This window comes from Carcharhinus amblyrhynchos, chromosome 12 (genome assembly GCF_965287045.1).
Source record: "Carcharhinus amblyrhynchos chromosome 12, sCarAmb.v2.hapA, whole genome shotgun sequence".
NCBI lineage: Eukaryota > Metazoa > Chordata > Chondrichthyes > Carcharhiniformes > Carcharhinidae > Carcharhinus > Carcharhinus amblyrhynchos.
The window spans coordinates 6,155,688-6,170,732 of NC_137335.1; the positions used below are offsets into that span (position 1 = coordinate 6,155,688).

Sequence of the window (15,045 nt, forward strand, 5' to 3'; positions counted from 1 at the left end):
TGGATAGCCGGCCGAGTCTCCGTGCGGGATGGGGAAAATCGCACCCGTGTGAAAAGCCGGTAAGATTCCGGCCAGCGATCCTGGCTGACTGATGATTCGGGACCCCCTTTACGAAAAGGGGGCTTAGTTCCCTTTGGACAGCAGGGAAATCAAGTCAACGGGTCCGGATTAGTAACTGAGCCTTACGCAGCAGAGGAAAGTTAGAGCCTCTGTTTGGTAGAAAGGGGCTGGCAGACGGCGTGGGAGCTGCCTTTGGCCGGAGATCCTTGAGGGGGGGATGTGGGAGGGTGACGAAGGGGCTTCGGCTGTGTTGCTTTTTGGAAAGTGCGCCGGACAGAGTGAAGGGCAGACGGGGGGGGGGGGGGGGGGGGACGGAGGCTTTCCAGAGCGTTACTGCTATTCAGGCGTAGAATATTAGCTCTGGGAGTTGCCCTCCCTGCACCCCCGTGCCGTTGGTGCTGTCCGAGGAACACTGGAACTGAAAGGTGACCTTGCCGCACTGTACCTCGGTCATCCCCTCCTGCCCAAAGTAGCTGAGCTCGTTGCCGTCCAGCACCACGCTGGCCGTGTAGAAGGTGTCCGGCTCGATCTGCACCGGGTGCTCGAACCAGACGGGGAAGGTGTGGCTGGAGCCGTCCGAGAAGAACTTGCTGAAGTTCTGGCCCAGCAGGGCGCCCTGGCGTTTCAGCTCCAGCGTGGCACTGTACTCAGCCGAGCCGCAGCTGGAGCCGTACAGGCCGAAGCCGGCGATGAAGACCCGCTTGTCCACGGCGAACTGGATGCTGTCGCAGCGGCCCCGGTAGCGCCACTGGTTGCTGCGGTAGGCGCACGACTGGAAGCGGTGGCAGCGCTGCGGCGCCAGGCCCTTCCGGGGCCTGCACACAAACTCCAGCTCCGGCTTCTTGGCCGCGGTGTACCACAGGAAGATGTCGTTGGTCTCGTTGAGGGTCAGCACGCCCGACTGCGCGGCGCCGTTGGCAAAGTCGTCCAGTGTCATGGCGGGGATGCGGATGAGGTAGAGCGCCTTGCCCAGCACCTTGCGCTTGTTCTCAATGCTGACGGACAGGTCCCGCCTCTGGCACTCCACCTCGGCCCAGTTCAGCACCGCCTCGAACAGGATGATTTCCTTGGCGTTCAGGGTCTCCCGGTTCAGGATGCTCTGCAGCGTCTGGTAGTCGATGTCGCAGAAGCCCTCGGACCTGAGGGCCAGCTCAGCCTGGGCGTCGATCACTTCCCAGCACCGCTGGGTCAGGTCCGGCTCCTCGAACAGGCAGCTCTGGGACAGCAAGACGCAGGCGTTCTTGGCGCTCAGGCTGGTCTCCAGGAAGTTGACGCAAGCCCGGGCGAGATGGGGGACGATGTATTTCTTCGCAGCGTAGAGGGTGGCCAAGACTGTGTCTGCCGCCAGGTCTATCTCGTCACAGTAGATGTACCTGCAAAGAGAAGCGGGAACTGAGTCAAAACGATCGAGGTTCTCCACAAGCTGCAGCTGGACAGAACCTTACCCGTACACCACCAGCCAAAATTGTTCCCCAAGACACTTCTCCAGGTGACCCTTCCTGCAGCAAGGTAGAGGCCAGTTTCGAGGCATTGAGTTTACAAATTGGCCCGTCATGCTGCACAGAGCCTTAGTTAGGCCTCATTTGGAATATGGTGTTCAATTCTGGTCACCACACTACCAGAAGGGTTTGGAGAGGGCACAGACGAAGCTTACCAGGATTTGGAGGGTATTTGCTATGGGGGCAGGTTGGATAAACTCGGTTTGTTCTCACTGGAATGACGGAGGTTGGGGGGGGGGGGGGGGGGGTGGGGGGTGACCTGATAGAGGTTTACAAGGTTGAGAGGCCTGAACAGAGTGGATATCAGGTGCGCGTTGCTAGAGCAGAAAGGTCAAGTACTAGGGGACAGAGGTTTAAGGTGCGTTGGGGGAAAGATTGGAGGAGATGTGCGAGGCAAGTTTTTTTACACGGAGGGTGGTGAATGTCTGGAACGCGCTGCCTGGGGAGGGGGTGGGAGTGGGTACGATTGCAACATTTAAGGGGCAACTAGACAAATACATGAATAGGATGAGAAGGGATGGATACGGACTCTGTGAGTGCGTACGGTTTTAGTTTAGGCAAGCATCAAGACCAGTGCAGGCTTGGAGGGCCGAATGGCCTGTTCCTGTGCTGTACTGTTCTTTGTTCCCTTTGTATAATGGACCTGCTTTCTGGGATCAATACCTGTCTTTATAAAACCAACTCCAACCTGTCCAAGTGTGGCTTTGCCCTTTCTGGAAGAATCGCTCCCATTAGCGAGGTTTATCCTCGCTGTGTGTTTTCCTGGTGACGCTGTAATGCTGACTTGTTTGATTTTTTTAATTCATGTGTGGGACACGGGTGTCGCTGGCTGGGCCAGCATTTATTGCCCATCCCTAGTTGCCCTTGGAGGGCAGTTGAGAGTCAGCTACGTTGCTGTGGCTCTGGAGTCACATGTAGGCCAGACCAGGTAAGGACGGCAGATTTCCTTCCCTCAAGGACATGAGTGAACCAGATGGGTTTTTCCGGCAATCGACTATGGTTTCATGGTCATCAGTGGATTCTCATTTTGTTACGTGCTATTTATAACGGGATCATTATCCCAATTTAAATAAACCAATACCTCGGAAAGGGGCAGGGATGGGTTGGTCTGTGGATTGATGCCTCCACTTGTTAAGAACGTCGGGTGTATGAGAAGGCCGTTCAGCCCCTCTACCCTGTTCCGTCATCCAACTGGATCGCGGGTGATCTGAATCTCGACTCCATTCGCCTTTCTATCCCGGGATAGACCTGACATTGCGTGCTACTGATTTTCCAGCCCACATTCGAGGGGTAGGCCATTTGGCCCTTTGAGCCTACTCTGCCATTTGATAAGATCGTGGTTGATCTGACAATGGCTTTATCTCCACTTTCCTGCCTACTTCCCAACACCCTGGGCTCCGATGTAGATCAAATATCTATCGAACCCAGCCCTGAATATATTCAATGACCCAGTCTCCAGTACTCTCTGTGGAAGGGAATTGTACACACTGACGCACATCGAGAAAGAAAATTCGCACCTCTGTCTTAAACAGGAAACTTCTTATTTTTATGCAATGTCTCCCGCTCTGTCCCACAGGCAGGCACACTCTCTCAGCATCCACCCTGTCAAGTCCTCTCAGCATCTCACACATTTCAATACGCTCACCTCTTATTCTCATCTCAGTCCCACTGAGAATGATATTTGCAAAACGCTCGAGAAGCAGCAATGCTTCTCGGTGATGCGAACTTTCCTCAGAATAGAACAAAATGTGGAGGGTTTCACGAGAGTGGAAACGTGTGCATTGCCAAGGTCACAGATTGCTGTATTTGCAGCAGGCTCAAAGCTGAATGTATGTGTGGATTGGGGAACAACAGCTAGAGTCACACACTCACATACACACACACACATATACACACACACATACACACACACTCACTCATACACTCCTCACACTCACTCTCACACACTTAGTCTCACACGCACAAACTCACACTCACATACACACACACACACACACATACTCAGACACTAACTCACACATAAGAACATAAGAAATAGGAGCAGGAGTAGGCCATCTAGCCCTTCGAGCCTGCCCCGCCATTCAATAAGATCATGGCTGATCTGTAACACTCACTCATACACTCTCACACTCGTTCACACGTACTCACACAGACACTCACACACAGACACTCACACACATTCACACATACTCACACAGACACACACACACACACTCACACACATTCACACATACACATACACTCACATACACACACAAGCACACTCACGCGCACACACTCGCGCGCACACACTCTCGCGCACACACTCTCGCGCACACACTCGCGCGCACACACTCGCGCGCACACACTCGCGCGCACACACTCGCGCGCACACACGCTCGCGCACACACGCTCGCGCACACACGCTCGCGCACACACTCGCGCACACACACTCGCGCACACACACTCGCGCACACACACTCGCGCACACACACACTCGCGCACACACACACTCGCGCACACACACACTCGCGCACACACACACTCGCGCACACACACACTCGCGCACACACACACTCGCGCACACACACACTCGCGCACACACACACTCGCGCACACACACACTCGCGCACACACACACTCTCAAAAATGGTGAATGCAATATAATTATAAAAAGACAATATTCAGAGTTCCACAGAGTCATAGAAACCCTCCAATGCAGGAGGCCATTCAGCCCATTGAGCCTGCACTGACAACTATCCCAATCCAGCCCTATCCCCATAACCCCACGTATTTACCCTGCTAATCCTCCTGACAGTAAGGGGCAAGTTATCATGGCCAATCAGCCTAATGTGCATGTCTTTATGAGTGTGGGAGGAAACTGGAGTACCCGGAGGAAACTCACACAGACACGGGGAGACCACTGTGCCACCTGCAAGGGTTAGCCAGGCCATAGGAAATGTGTGAGGTTACGGGAATAGGGCAGGGGACAGGGCGTGGGTTAAGATACTCTGTCCAGAGAGTCCGTGTAGGCTTGATGGGCCGAATGACCTCTTCTGCGCTGTAAGGATCCTATGATTCTAACGTGTTACCGTGGTATGACGTCTACACCTGAATACATGCTAAATTCTGGAACTCCTTCTCTAAACCTCTCTGCCTTCCTTCACCACATTTCTTAAAAACCTGCCTGTTTGACAAAGCTTTTGCCCAGCCACCATTTGGTTTATGTGGCCCTTTGTCAAATTCAGGCAGGCGTCACCCTCGCCGGGCACCATGAGGTGTGGTTCCACCTTGGTGAAGGTGCTACATAGATGCAGTTTGTTATTGAGGTGTCCAGAAATATATGCAATGTGACATTTTTGTTGAGAGATTGTGTTGTGAACAACTGGCTCTCAGCCACCAATACTCAGCAAGGATATAACGGTAGCAAGTCCAATGCCAACTTACTCGTTATTTTAATACTTTATCAGGCACAGCCAAATAAAATCATTTTACGTCCAAATAAAAGCTGACAGCATATCTCACCGCGGTGACCAACTAAAAAGTAAAGTTTATTAATTAGTGTCACAAGTACATTAACAATGCAATGAAGTTACTGTGGCCCACACTCCAGCGCCTGAGAGATAGTTTATTTCATAGAATCCCTACAGTGCAGAAGGTGGCCATTTGGCCCATCCAGTCTACACTAGCCACAATCCCACCCAGGTTCTATCCCCGTAACCCCATGCGTTGACCCTAGCTAGTCCCCCTGACAATTTAGGGACAATTTAGCATGGCCAATCAACCTGACCTGCAAGTCTTTCAGACTACGGGAGGAAAGCCACGGGGAGAACATGTAGACTCCACGCAGACGGTCACCCAAGCCGGGGATCGAACCTGCGCCCCTGCTGCTGTGAGACAACAGTGCTAACCCTTGTGCCACCGAGTCGCACAGTGTCCCATATTTTAAGCCCTAATTTTGACCATTTGTCACCTCAGGGACACCTTTTACCCCGAGTTGCTGGGACAGCCTGTGGGAAACTGTTTCTGGGAGTCTCCAGAGCGAAGATGGGTGATTTGAACGGGATTACGTGCGAGTGAGCAGCCAGCAGAGAGACAGTAATGTTGTGACTCAACAATAAACTGGGGGCTCTAGTTGATTTTAACTTTCTCCCACCACAATGGAGTCAAGACACCCTCTTTCCCACTCACTTCCATGTTAAAGTGCCTCTCTCCCCACTCTGACCTTCACCCTACCTGTAGCTGCAACACAATATTCCTTTTCTTAATTCATCCATGGGACACGGGCGTCGCTGATGGGCCAGCATTTATTGCCCATCCCTCGTTGTCCGAGGGCATTTGAGAGTCAACCACATTGCTGTGGCTCTGGAGTCAAATGTAGGCCAGGCCAGGTAAGGATGGCAGATTTCCTTCCCTAAAGGACAGCAGCGAACCAAATGGGTTTTTCCCAGAATTGACAATGGTCATCAGTAGCTTCTTAATTATAAATATTTTTAATTGAATTCAAATTCCACCTCCTGCTGTGGTGGGATTCGAACCCGGGTCCCCAGAACATTAGCTGAGTGTCTGGATTAATAGTCTCACCATAATACCACTAAGCCATCGCTTCCCCTAAATGAATGCTACATTGCATCTAATTGGCAAAGCCAAACACTTATAATTAAGTCTAGCCAGTTGTCTAAAGGAGCGAGTTTAGTCATTAATTTCACTGGACTTTTATCACATGCGTCTTGTCAGGTAGACTGAACCAAAATGAACTCTTCGTGATCCCCTCAGCAAAAACACACATTTACTCCTCAGAAATACTGACTTTTCCCTTCGATCGATGCCCAGGTCCATCTGTTATTCCACACGTAACCTCTTTACTAAAAATTATCAAATGGAAAACAGGACAGATAGTTTCCCCATTGGAAAACAGGACAGATAGTTTCCCCATTGGAAAACAGGACAGATAGTTTCCCCACTGGAAAATGGGACAGATAGTGTCCAGTGGGGCAATTTTTTTTTCACACAGAGCGTGGTAAGTGTCTGGAACAAGCTGCCAGAGGTAGTAGTAGAGGCGGCTACAATTTTGTCTTTTAAAAAGCGTTTAGACAGTGACATGAGTGAGACGGGTATAGAGGGATATGGGCCAAATGTGGGCAATTGGGACTAGCTTTGGGGTTTAACGAAAAAGGGTGATGTGGACAAGTTGGGCTGAAGGGCCTATTTCAATGCTGTAAACCGCTGTAACTATAAATTAAACCCATCCCCCCTGCCCCACACACAATGGGCATCGTTTAAATATCCCTTATTTTATCTCAAAGGGGGTATATCCTGTAAATCACAGCCTACCTTCCTTGAACATTTTAGTAAGGTACTTGCCGGTCTCTGGTCACACCAAGACAATGGAAGCTACACTTGGATTATCACCAACACACACATTATATCATTTCTTCTAAAGGCTACATCCTGTACAGTTACAGGTGGTTTCGCACAGTGATGAAACTGGGGACACTACTTACTTCAGCATGGCAAGAAAGGCACCGGGTTCAACATCAGGGATTCGAATTTCGTCATTATCTTCCGCCAGTTCCCCATAAAACATTGCATGAAATACTGAGCTCCCAACGGCCAAAACGTACTAGGGTGGGGGAGGTGGAGGAATGAAGAGCAGATACAGTTAAAAGAACACCAGCAAGAACAGGAGGAGGCCACTTAGCTCCTCAGGTACGTCCCCCATTCAATGAGATCATGGCTGATCCAAGATTCATCTTCATATTGCGATCTTCCCCCCACACAATCACAGAATCCCCATAGTGCAGAAAGAGGCCATTCGGCCCAGTAAACCTGCACCCACAACTATCCCACCCGGGCCCTATCCCCGTAACCCCACTAAACCCCCTGACACGGAAGGGGCAATTCAGCGTGGCCATCCCACCTAACCCGCACATCTTTGGAGTGTGGGAGGAAACCCGAGCACCCGGGGGAAACCCATGCAGACATGGGGAGAATGTGCAGGCTCCACACAGACAGTGACCTAAGCCGGGGACTGAACCCAGGTCCCTGGAGCTGTGAGGCAGCAATGCTAACCACTGTGCCACCGTGCTGCCTGATCGATCTAAGAAATATCATTACCACACAAGCAATCACTCACTAATTTGGAAAGGACATTGCTCACGTACCCCAACAAATAACAGCAATTTTTAAAAAATTCATTCATGGGACATGGGCGTCGCTGGCTGGCTGGCCAGCATTTATTGCCCATCCCTAGTTGCCCTTGTCCAGAGGGCAGTTGAGAGTCAACCACATTGCTGAGGCTCTGGAGTCACGTGTCGGCCAGACCAGGTAAGGACAGCAGATTTCCTTCCCTAAAGGACATTAGTGAGCCAGATGGTTTTAGAGCATTGAAAACATTGAACAGTACAGGACTTTCAGCCCTCGATGTCGTTCTGAGCCATGTCCGAACCCAAGATCAAGCTACCCCACTCCCTATCATTCTGGTTTTCCAACAATCCACAACAGTTTCACGGTCATCAGTAGATACTTAAATCCAGATTTTTTTTATTCAACTCGAATTTCGCCACTTGCCGTGTGCCCCGGAGCGTTAGCTGAGTTTCTGGATTAATAGCCCAGTGACAATACCACTAAGCCATCACCTCCTGTACCCTTACCCTGGGTTTCAGCAGGAGTGCTGTTGTGGGAGGTTCTCCAAGGTGTAAAGACAAACTAGCTTACAGCACTATTCCCGAAAATGTACAATTCAGCATTGGCCAGAAGCTCTACACCGTGTTGAAGATGGCCTAGTGGTATTATCGCAAGGCTCCAGAAATTCAGCTCATACCCTAGGGACCCAGGTTCGAATCCCGCCACAGCAGATGGTGGAATTTGAATTCAATTTAAAAATCCAGAATTAAGAATCCACTGATGACCATGAAACCACTGTTGGAAAAACCCATCTGGTTCAATAATGTTCTTTAGGCAAGGAAATCTGCTGTTTTTACCCAGTAGTTAGCACCGCTGCCTCACAACATCAGGGACCCAGGTTCAATTCCAGCCTCGGGTGATTTTCAGTGTGGGTTTCCTCTGGGTGCTCCGGTTTCCTCCCACACTCCAAAGATGTGCAGGTTAGGTGGATTGGCCATGCTAAATTGTTCCTTAGTGTCCAGAGATGTGTAGATTAGGTGGATTGGCTATGCTAAATTGCTCCTTAGTGTCCAAAGATGTGCAGGTTAGGTGGATTGGCCATGCTAAATTGTTCCTTAGTGTCCAGAGATGTGTAGATTAGGTGGATTGGCCATGCTAAATTGCTCCTTAGTGTCCAAAGATGTGTAGGTTAGGTGGATTGGCCATGCTAAATTGCTCCTTAGTGTCCAAAGATGTGTAGGTTAGGTGGATTGACCATGCTAAATTGCTCCTTAGTGTCCAAAGATGTGCAGGTTAGGTGGATTGGCCATGCTAAATTGCCCCTCAGTGTCCAAAGATGTGTAGATTAGGTGGATTGACCATGCTAAATTGCCCCTCAGTGTCCAAAGATGTGCAGGTTAGGTGGATTGGCCATGCTAAATTGCCCCTTAGTGTCCAAAGATATGTAGGTTAGGGGGATTAGCAGGAAAATATGCACAGTTACGGGGATAGGGCCTGGGTGGGATACTTGTCGGTGCGGACTTGATGGGCCAAATGGCCTTCTTCTGCACTGTAGGCATTCTACGTAACCCCAGAGCCACAGCAGCGTGGTTGACTCTGAAATGCCCTCGCAAGCCACTCAGTTGTGTCAATCACGACAAAGTCTCAGCCCACAGCACGCGGACTGCAGCGGTTCAAGAAGGCAGCTCACCACCACCTTCTCAAGGGGCAAGTAGGGGGACGGGCAAAAATACTGGCCCAGCCAGCAGCGCCCCTGTCCCACGAATGAATAAAAAAAAGGCAGATTCTGGAGTAAAAGGGGATCCTGTCTGAGCTGTAATTGCTACAGCGGTGTGAAACGGATGGTGTTAATAGGAGAGGTGCGTCGGTGGGTGGATTAAGCACCTACATGCTATTAAAATGATTGAATGGGTAATTCTCCCTCTGCCATTCCCAGCAAATAAAAGGAATGATCAATTTTCGCTGCAATTAAACCTCTTGTGGCACAAACAAACCTCTCAAATGGGAGGGAGAGAATGTTGGCATTTCTGATAACAAGCTGACTTTTGCACTTGGAGAAAATGGGCCCATTTATTTTGTCAATGTCACCTTTAAATGGGAAATACATTGCGGTGTGGGCTAACATCAAATGTTTCGTGCGTCAACGCGTGAAGGCAAGAGGGGACGTGCCGGCTAAGGGGCTCATACATCCTGACTGAGCTAATGTCACAGACAAAGGTCCCAGTCTTTATTGCAATGTTAGCGGGCAAGATGGAATGTCAGAGCATTTATTGTGAAAAAAGGTCAGCACCAAACGTTCCCAGCCGAGCCTTAAAATAAGTGCTGACCTTTACAGTGAGTGTATGTTCACCCCGCACTCTCTGCTTCTCAAATCTTGGCCTTTTAACCAGGGTCACTATCGTGCCACCTTAAGTGGCATGTTGCAAACTTCTAATGGCATTTCCCCCCCGCTGAGAAAGATATTGCTACACCATCAGTTCTCAGTTGCTTTCAAATATCCTCTTCCAAAACCCTCGACGTGACATTTTCCAGCTTTTTGCACCACCAAGTGTGACTGGGACAGGAGGTGGGGGGGGGGTTGCTGGTCGGAAATTGCAGGGATAAGGAGGGTGGCGTGGTGGCTAGCACTGCTGCCTCACAGCATCAGGGATCCGGGTTTCGATTCCAGCCTCGGGTCACTGTCTGCGTGGAGTTCGCACTTCCTCCCCGTGTCTGCGTGGGTTTCCTCTGGGTGCTCCAGTTTCCTCCCACAGTCCGAAAGATGTACAGGTTAGGTTGATTGGTCGTGCCAGATTGCTCCTTAATGTCAGGCGGTGTAGCTAGGGTATTGTGGGCGGCACGGTGGCACCGTGGTTAGCACTGCTGCCTCACAGCGCCAGGGACCCGGGTTCAATTCCCGGCTCAGGTCATTGTCAGTGAGGAGTTTGCATGTTCTCCCCGTGTCTGTGTGGGTTTGCTCCGGGTGTTCTGGTTTCCTCCCACACTCCAAAGATGTGTGGGTTAGGTGGATTGGCCGTGCTAAATTGCCCCTTAAGTGTCAGGGGGGAATAGCTAGGGTAAATGCATGGGATTATGGGGATAGGACCTGGGTGGGATTGTGGTCAGTGCAGACTTGATGGGCTGAATGGCCTCCTTCTGCACTGTAGGGATTCTACGAGAAGTCTCACAATACCAGCTTAAAGTCCAACAATCAGGTGACGAAGGAACAGTGTTCTGAAAGCTAGTGGAGTTTACTGCCAAATAAACCTGATGGACTTTAACCTGGTGTTGTGAGACTTCTTACAGTGTTTACCCCAGTCCAACGCCAGCATCTCCACATTGGGATTCTATGAGGCTAATTAGCCTATTGTACTATGAGATCATGGCTGCTCTGTGGCCCAATCTAATTTACCCACTTTTTGCCCATTACTCTTCAGTTAAAGAAAACCCAACTGTTAGATTTAAAATGAACAATATCTCTTCATGGCTGTTAATATCATCAATAGCAATAAAAAAACTAAAGCATTGTTAACAATTAAAATACTGATGATGCATCCTTACCAGCATTGAAAGGGACTTGCATGGAAGAAGTTTCCAAACTTTGACCAGTTTTTGTGTGTTAGTACTTCTTAATCTCACTTCTGAGAGGTTTTTGGATCTAATTCTTTGACTCAGTGCCCTTACCCTAATTATCCAACTCAATGAACTAGTTTCTCCTAATCCACCCTATCTGTTCCCTCTAATGTTTTATCTTTTTAAATTCCAGAGGATACAATCCCAGTTTGTGCAATCAACAATCCCTACAGTGCCCTATTGAGCCTGCATCGCCAACACTCTCCACCCAGGTCCTACCCCGTAACCCACATATTTACCATAGCTAATTCCCCATGGCACTAAGGGGCAATTTATCTTGGCCAATCCACCTAACCCGCACATCTTTGGAGTGTGGGAGGAAACCAGAGCACCTGGAGGAGACTCATGCAGACATGGGGAGAACATGCAGACTTTGCACAGTCACCTGAGACTGGCATTGAACCTGGGTCCCTGGCGCTGTAACACAGCAGTGCTAACCACTGTGCCATCCATCTCCTTGTAATTTAACTCTTAGTATCCATGCATCTTTCTGCTATACCTAGGCCATACTCGCCCAAAGGCTGATGGTCGGAATTTTTCCATCCCGCCCACCACGGGAATTGGGACCATGCGGAGGTCCGGTGTCCTCGGGTGGGATCAAACGTAGCCGGAAAACCCTGACTGATAAATCTTTCTTAAGATGGTGCCCAGAACTGCTCACAATCCTCCAGGTTTGGTCCAAAGAGGGCTTTGCCTTGTTGAAGTATGACTTCAACCCTCTTTTGTATTTTAGTTATCTACATAGCGGCACAGTGGTTAGCACTGCTGCCTCACAGAGCCAGGGACCCGGGTTCAATTCCCAGCTTGGATCACTGTCTGTGTGGAATTTGTACCTTTTCTCTGTGTCTACACCCTCCGGGTGCTCTGGTTTCCTCCCATATACTGAGGATGTGTAGGTTAGGTTGATTGGCCATGCTAAATTAACCCTTAGTTTTCCAGGATTTGATTAGCAGGGTAACGAAGCGGGTATAGGACCTGGGTGGGATTGTTTTTATAGAATGACAGTGACCCGAGGCCGGAATCATAGAAACCCTACAGCACAGAAAGAGGCCATTCAGCCTATCAGGGTTGCATCAACAACAATCCTACCCATGCCCTACTCCCGTCACCCCACATATTTACCCTCTAACCTACACATCTCTGGATATTAAGGAGCAATTTAGCATGGCCAATCAACCTGCACAGTCTTTGGACTGTGGGCGGAAACCGGAGCACCTGGAGAAAACCCACTCAGACACGGTGAGAATGTGCAAACTTCACACAGACAGTGACCCGAGACCGGGAATCGAACCCGGGTCCCTAGTGCTATGAAGCAGCAGTGCTAACCACTGTGTGCAGACTCGATGGGCTGAATGGCCTCCTTCAACACCGTGGGGACTTGTATCGCTATGATAGCGAGGTCAGCGTTCTATTAGCCTCTCTGATTAGCTGCAAAATGAAAGCAATGATTTTTATAAAGCACATCTATAGTATAATGGATAACTGATTGATAGCTGGGCAAAGCACGAAATTGCTTCTGTGAGAGTGCAAGTTATTGATGCACTCTTCACGTTTGTTGAATAATCAATTGGCTGCCTATGGCTCCGCTGCTTACCTTGTGTCCGGGCAGTCGCTGGGTCCCGCCTTGTGGTCCCACCACAAAGTGAACATCAGCCATCAAATCATTGTTAAACATCACGGCGTTTCTAGGGGAGAGCAAACGTCATAGTCGATCAGAAAAAGTGATTTAAGGTTTATCCATTAGTGTAGGCTTACATTAACACTGCAGTGAAGTTACTGTGAAAACCCTCTAGTCGCCACACTCCGGTGCCTGTTTGGGTACATCAAGGGAGAATTTAGCACCTAACCAGCATGCCTTTCGGATTGTGGGAGGAAACCGGAGCACCTGGAGGAAACCCACGCAGACATGGGGAGAATGTGCAAACTCCGCACAGACGGTGACCCCAAGCCAGGAATTGAACCCAGGTCCTGGGCACTGTGAGGCAGCAGTGCTAACTACTGCACCATCCCATATTAATATTGGAAAGTTACAGCACAGGAGGAGGCCATTCAGCCCATCTCGGATCCACCAGCTATAAAATGAGCAATCCTGCCTTACCTCACCCTACTGCTCTTGGAGTGCTGAGATCTATGAACTCTAATGGACAGCCAAGTGATTTGAAACACAACAGTGTTAACGTAAGTCTACTTGTGACACTCATAAGACATAAGGGCAGAATTAGACCAGTCGGCCCATCGATTCTGCTCTGCTATTCAATCTTGGCTGCTATTTTTCTCATCCCCATTCTCTTGCCATCACCTGTAATCCTGATCCCCTTATTAATCAAGAACCTACCTATCCTTGTCTTAAAGACACTCAATGACCTGGCCTCCACAGCCTTCAGTGGCAAAGACTTCCACAGATTCACCACTCTCTGGCTGAAGAAATTCCTCCTCATCTCTGTTTAAAAGGATCGTCCCTTTAGCCGAACAAATAAACTTAAAACAGATCTCTGCCTCTTTAAAACAGGGCACTCCAGACCTCCACCACTCTCTGGACAATGATTTCTTCTGAACTCCCCTCTAATTCCTCTCTCAATTACTTGTAAATCTCTGCTGTGGGTTACTGACCTCCCTGCTCAGGGAAACAGTTCCTTCCTACACACTCTTATCCACGCCCCTCACAATACTTTTCCACTCCAGTTAAATCTCCCCCTCAGCTATTCCAAAAAAAGATAACTCCAATCTTTCCTTCTTGCTAAAATCCTCCATGCCAACATTTAATCTTATTCAATCTAAATTGCCTGATGAACCTTGTCCTGCAGCCACCCCAGATTCACGATCACTAATCATGCTACCAATCCTCTCTCCAGGAGGTTGTTTAACAGGAACTGCCGCTCCTGACTTTAATAATGAGGTTTTGTTAATATTACTGCAAATCATAAAGGTGTGGGGGGAGATGGTGGATTTGACCTATTGCGCCTGTATTGGCCCTTTGGAAGTACAGTTGTGTCTAACCTCTGCTTTGTTTTGCCCGTAACCCTCTAAGCTTTGGGTGGCACAGTGGTTAGCAATGCTGCCTCACAATGCCAGGGGCTGGGGTTCAATTCCAGCCTTGGGTCACTGTCTGTCTGCATGGAGTCTGCATGTTCTCCCCATGTCTGCATGGGTTTCTTTCGGGTGCTCCAGTTCCCGCCCACACTCCAAAGATGTGTGGGTTAGGTGGACTGGTCATGCTAAATTGCCCTTACTAGCCAAAAATGCGCAGGTCAGGTGGATTGGCTATGCTAAATTGGCCTTTGGTACCCAAAGATGTGCAGGTTAGGTGAATTGGCCATGGTAAATTGCCCCTTACAGTCCAAAGATGCGCGGGTTAGGCACATTGGCCATGTTAAATTGGCCTTTAGTATTCAAAGATATGCAGGTTGGGTGGATTGGCCATGGTAAATTGCCCCTTAGTGTCCAAAGATGTGCGGGTTAGGTGCATTGGCCATGTTAAGTTGGCCTTTAGCATCCAAAGATGTGCAGGTTAGGTGGATAGGCCATGGTAAATTGCCCCTTAGTGTTCAAAGGTACGCAGGTTAGTTGGATTAGCCATGCTTTAATGTCCAAAGATGTGTGGTTTAGGTGGATTGGCCATGCTAAATTGCCCCATAATGTCAGGGGGATCAGCAGGGTAAATACATGGGGTTGTGGGGATAGGGGCTGGGTGGAATTGTTGTCAGTGCAGACTCGATGGGCCGAATGTCTTCCTTCTGCACTGTAGTATTCTACGATTCCGTGAGGTTCT

The 15,045-nt window shown here is 49.5% G+C and overlaps 1 protein-coding gene across 3 annotated transcripts in view; it reads right to left on the minus strand.

The window, feature by feature from the left end:
* Positions 1 to 371: 371 nt before the first annotated feature.
* LOC145350752 (BTB/POZ domain-containing protein 3) overlaps positions 372 to 15,045 on the minus strand; it is a 52,757-nt gene continuing 38,083 nt past the window's right edge. For all 3 annotated transcript variants that reach the window (XM_080200013.1, XM_080200012.1, XM_080200011.1), the window contains 3 exons: positions 12,871 to 12,961; positions 7,043 to 7,161; positions 372 to 1,433 (listed from right to left, as the gene is read on the minus strand). In XM_080200013.1, coding sequence (XP_080056139.1) covers positions 401 to 1,433; positions 7,043 to 7,161; positions 12,871 to 12,961 — 1,243 coding nt within the window. In that variant the 3' untranslated portion in view covers positions 372 to 400. The remainder of the gene's footprint in view (positions 1,434 to 7,042; positions 7,162 to 12,870; positions 12,962 to 15,045) is intronic.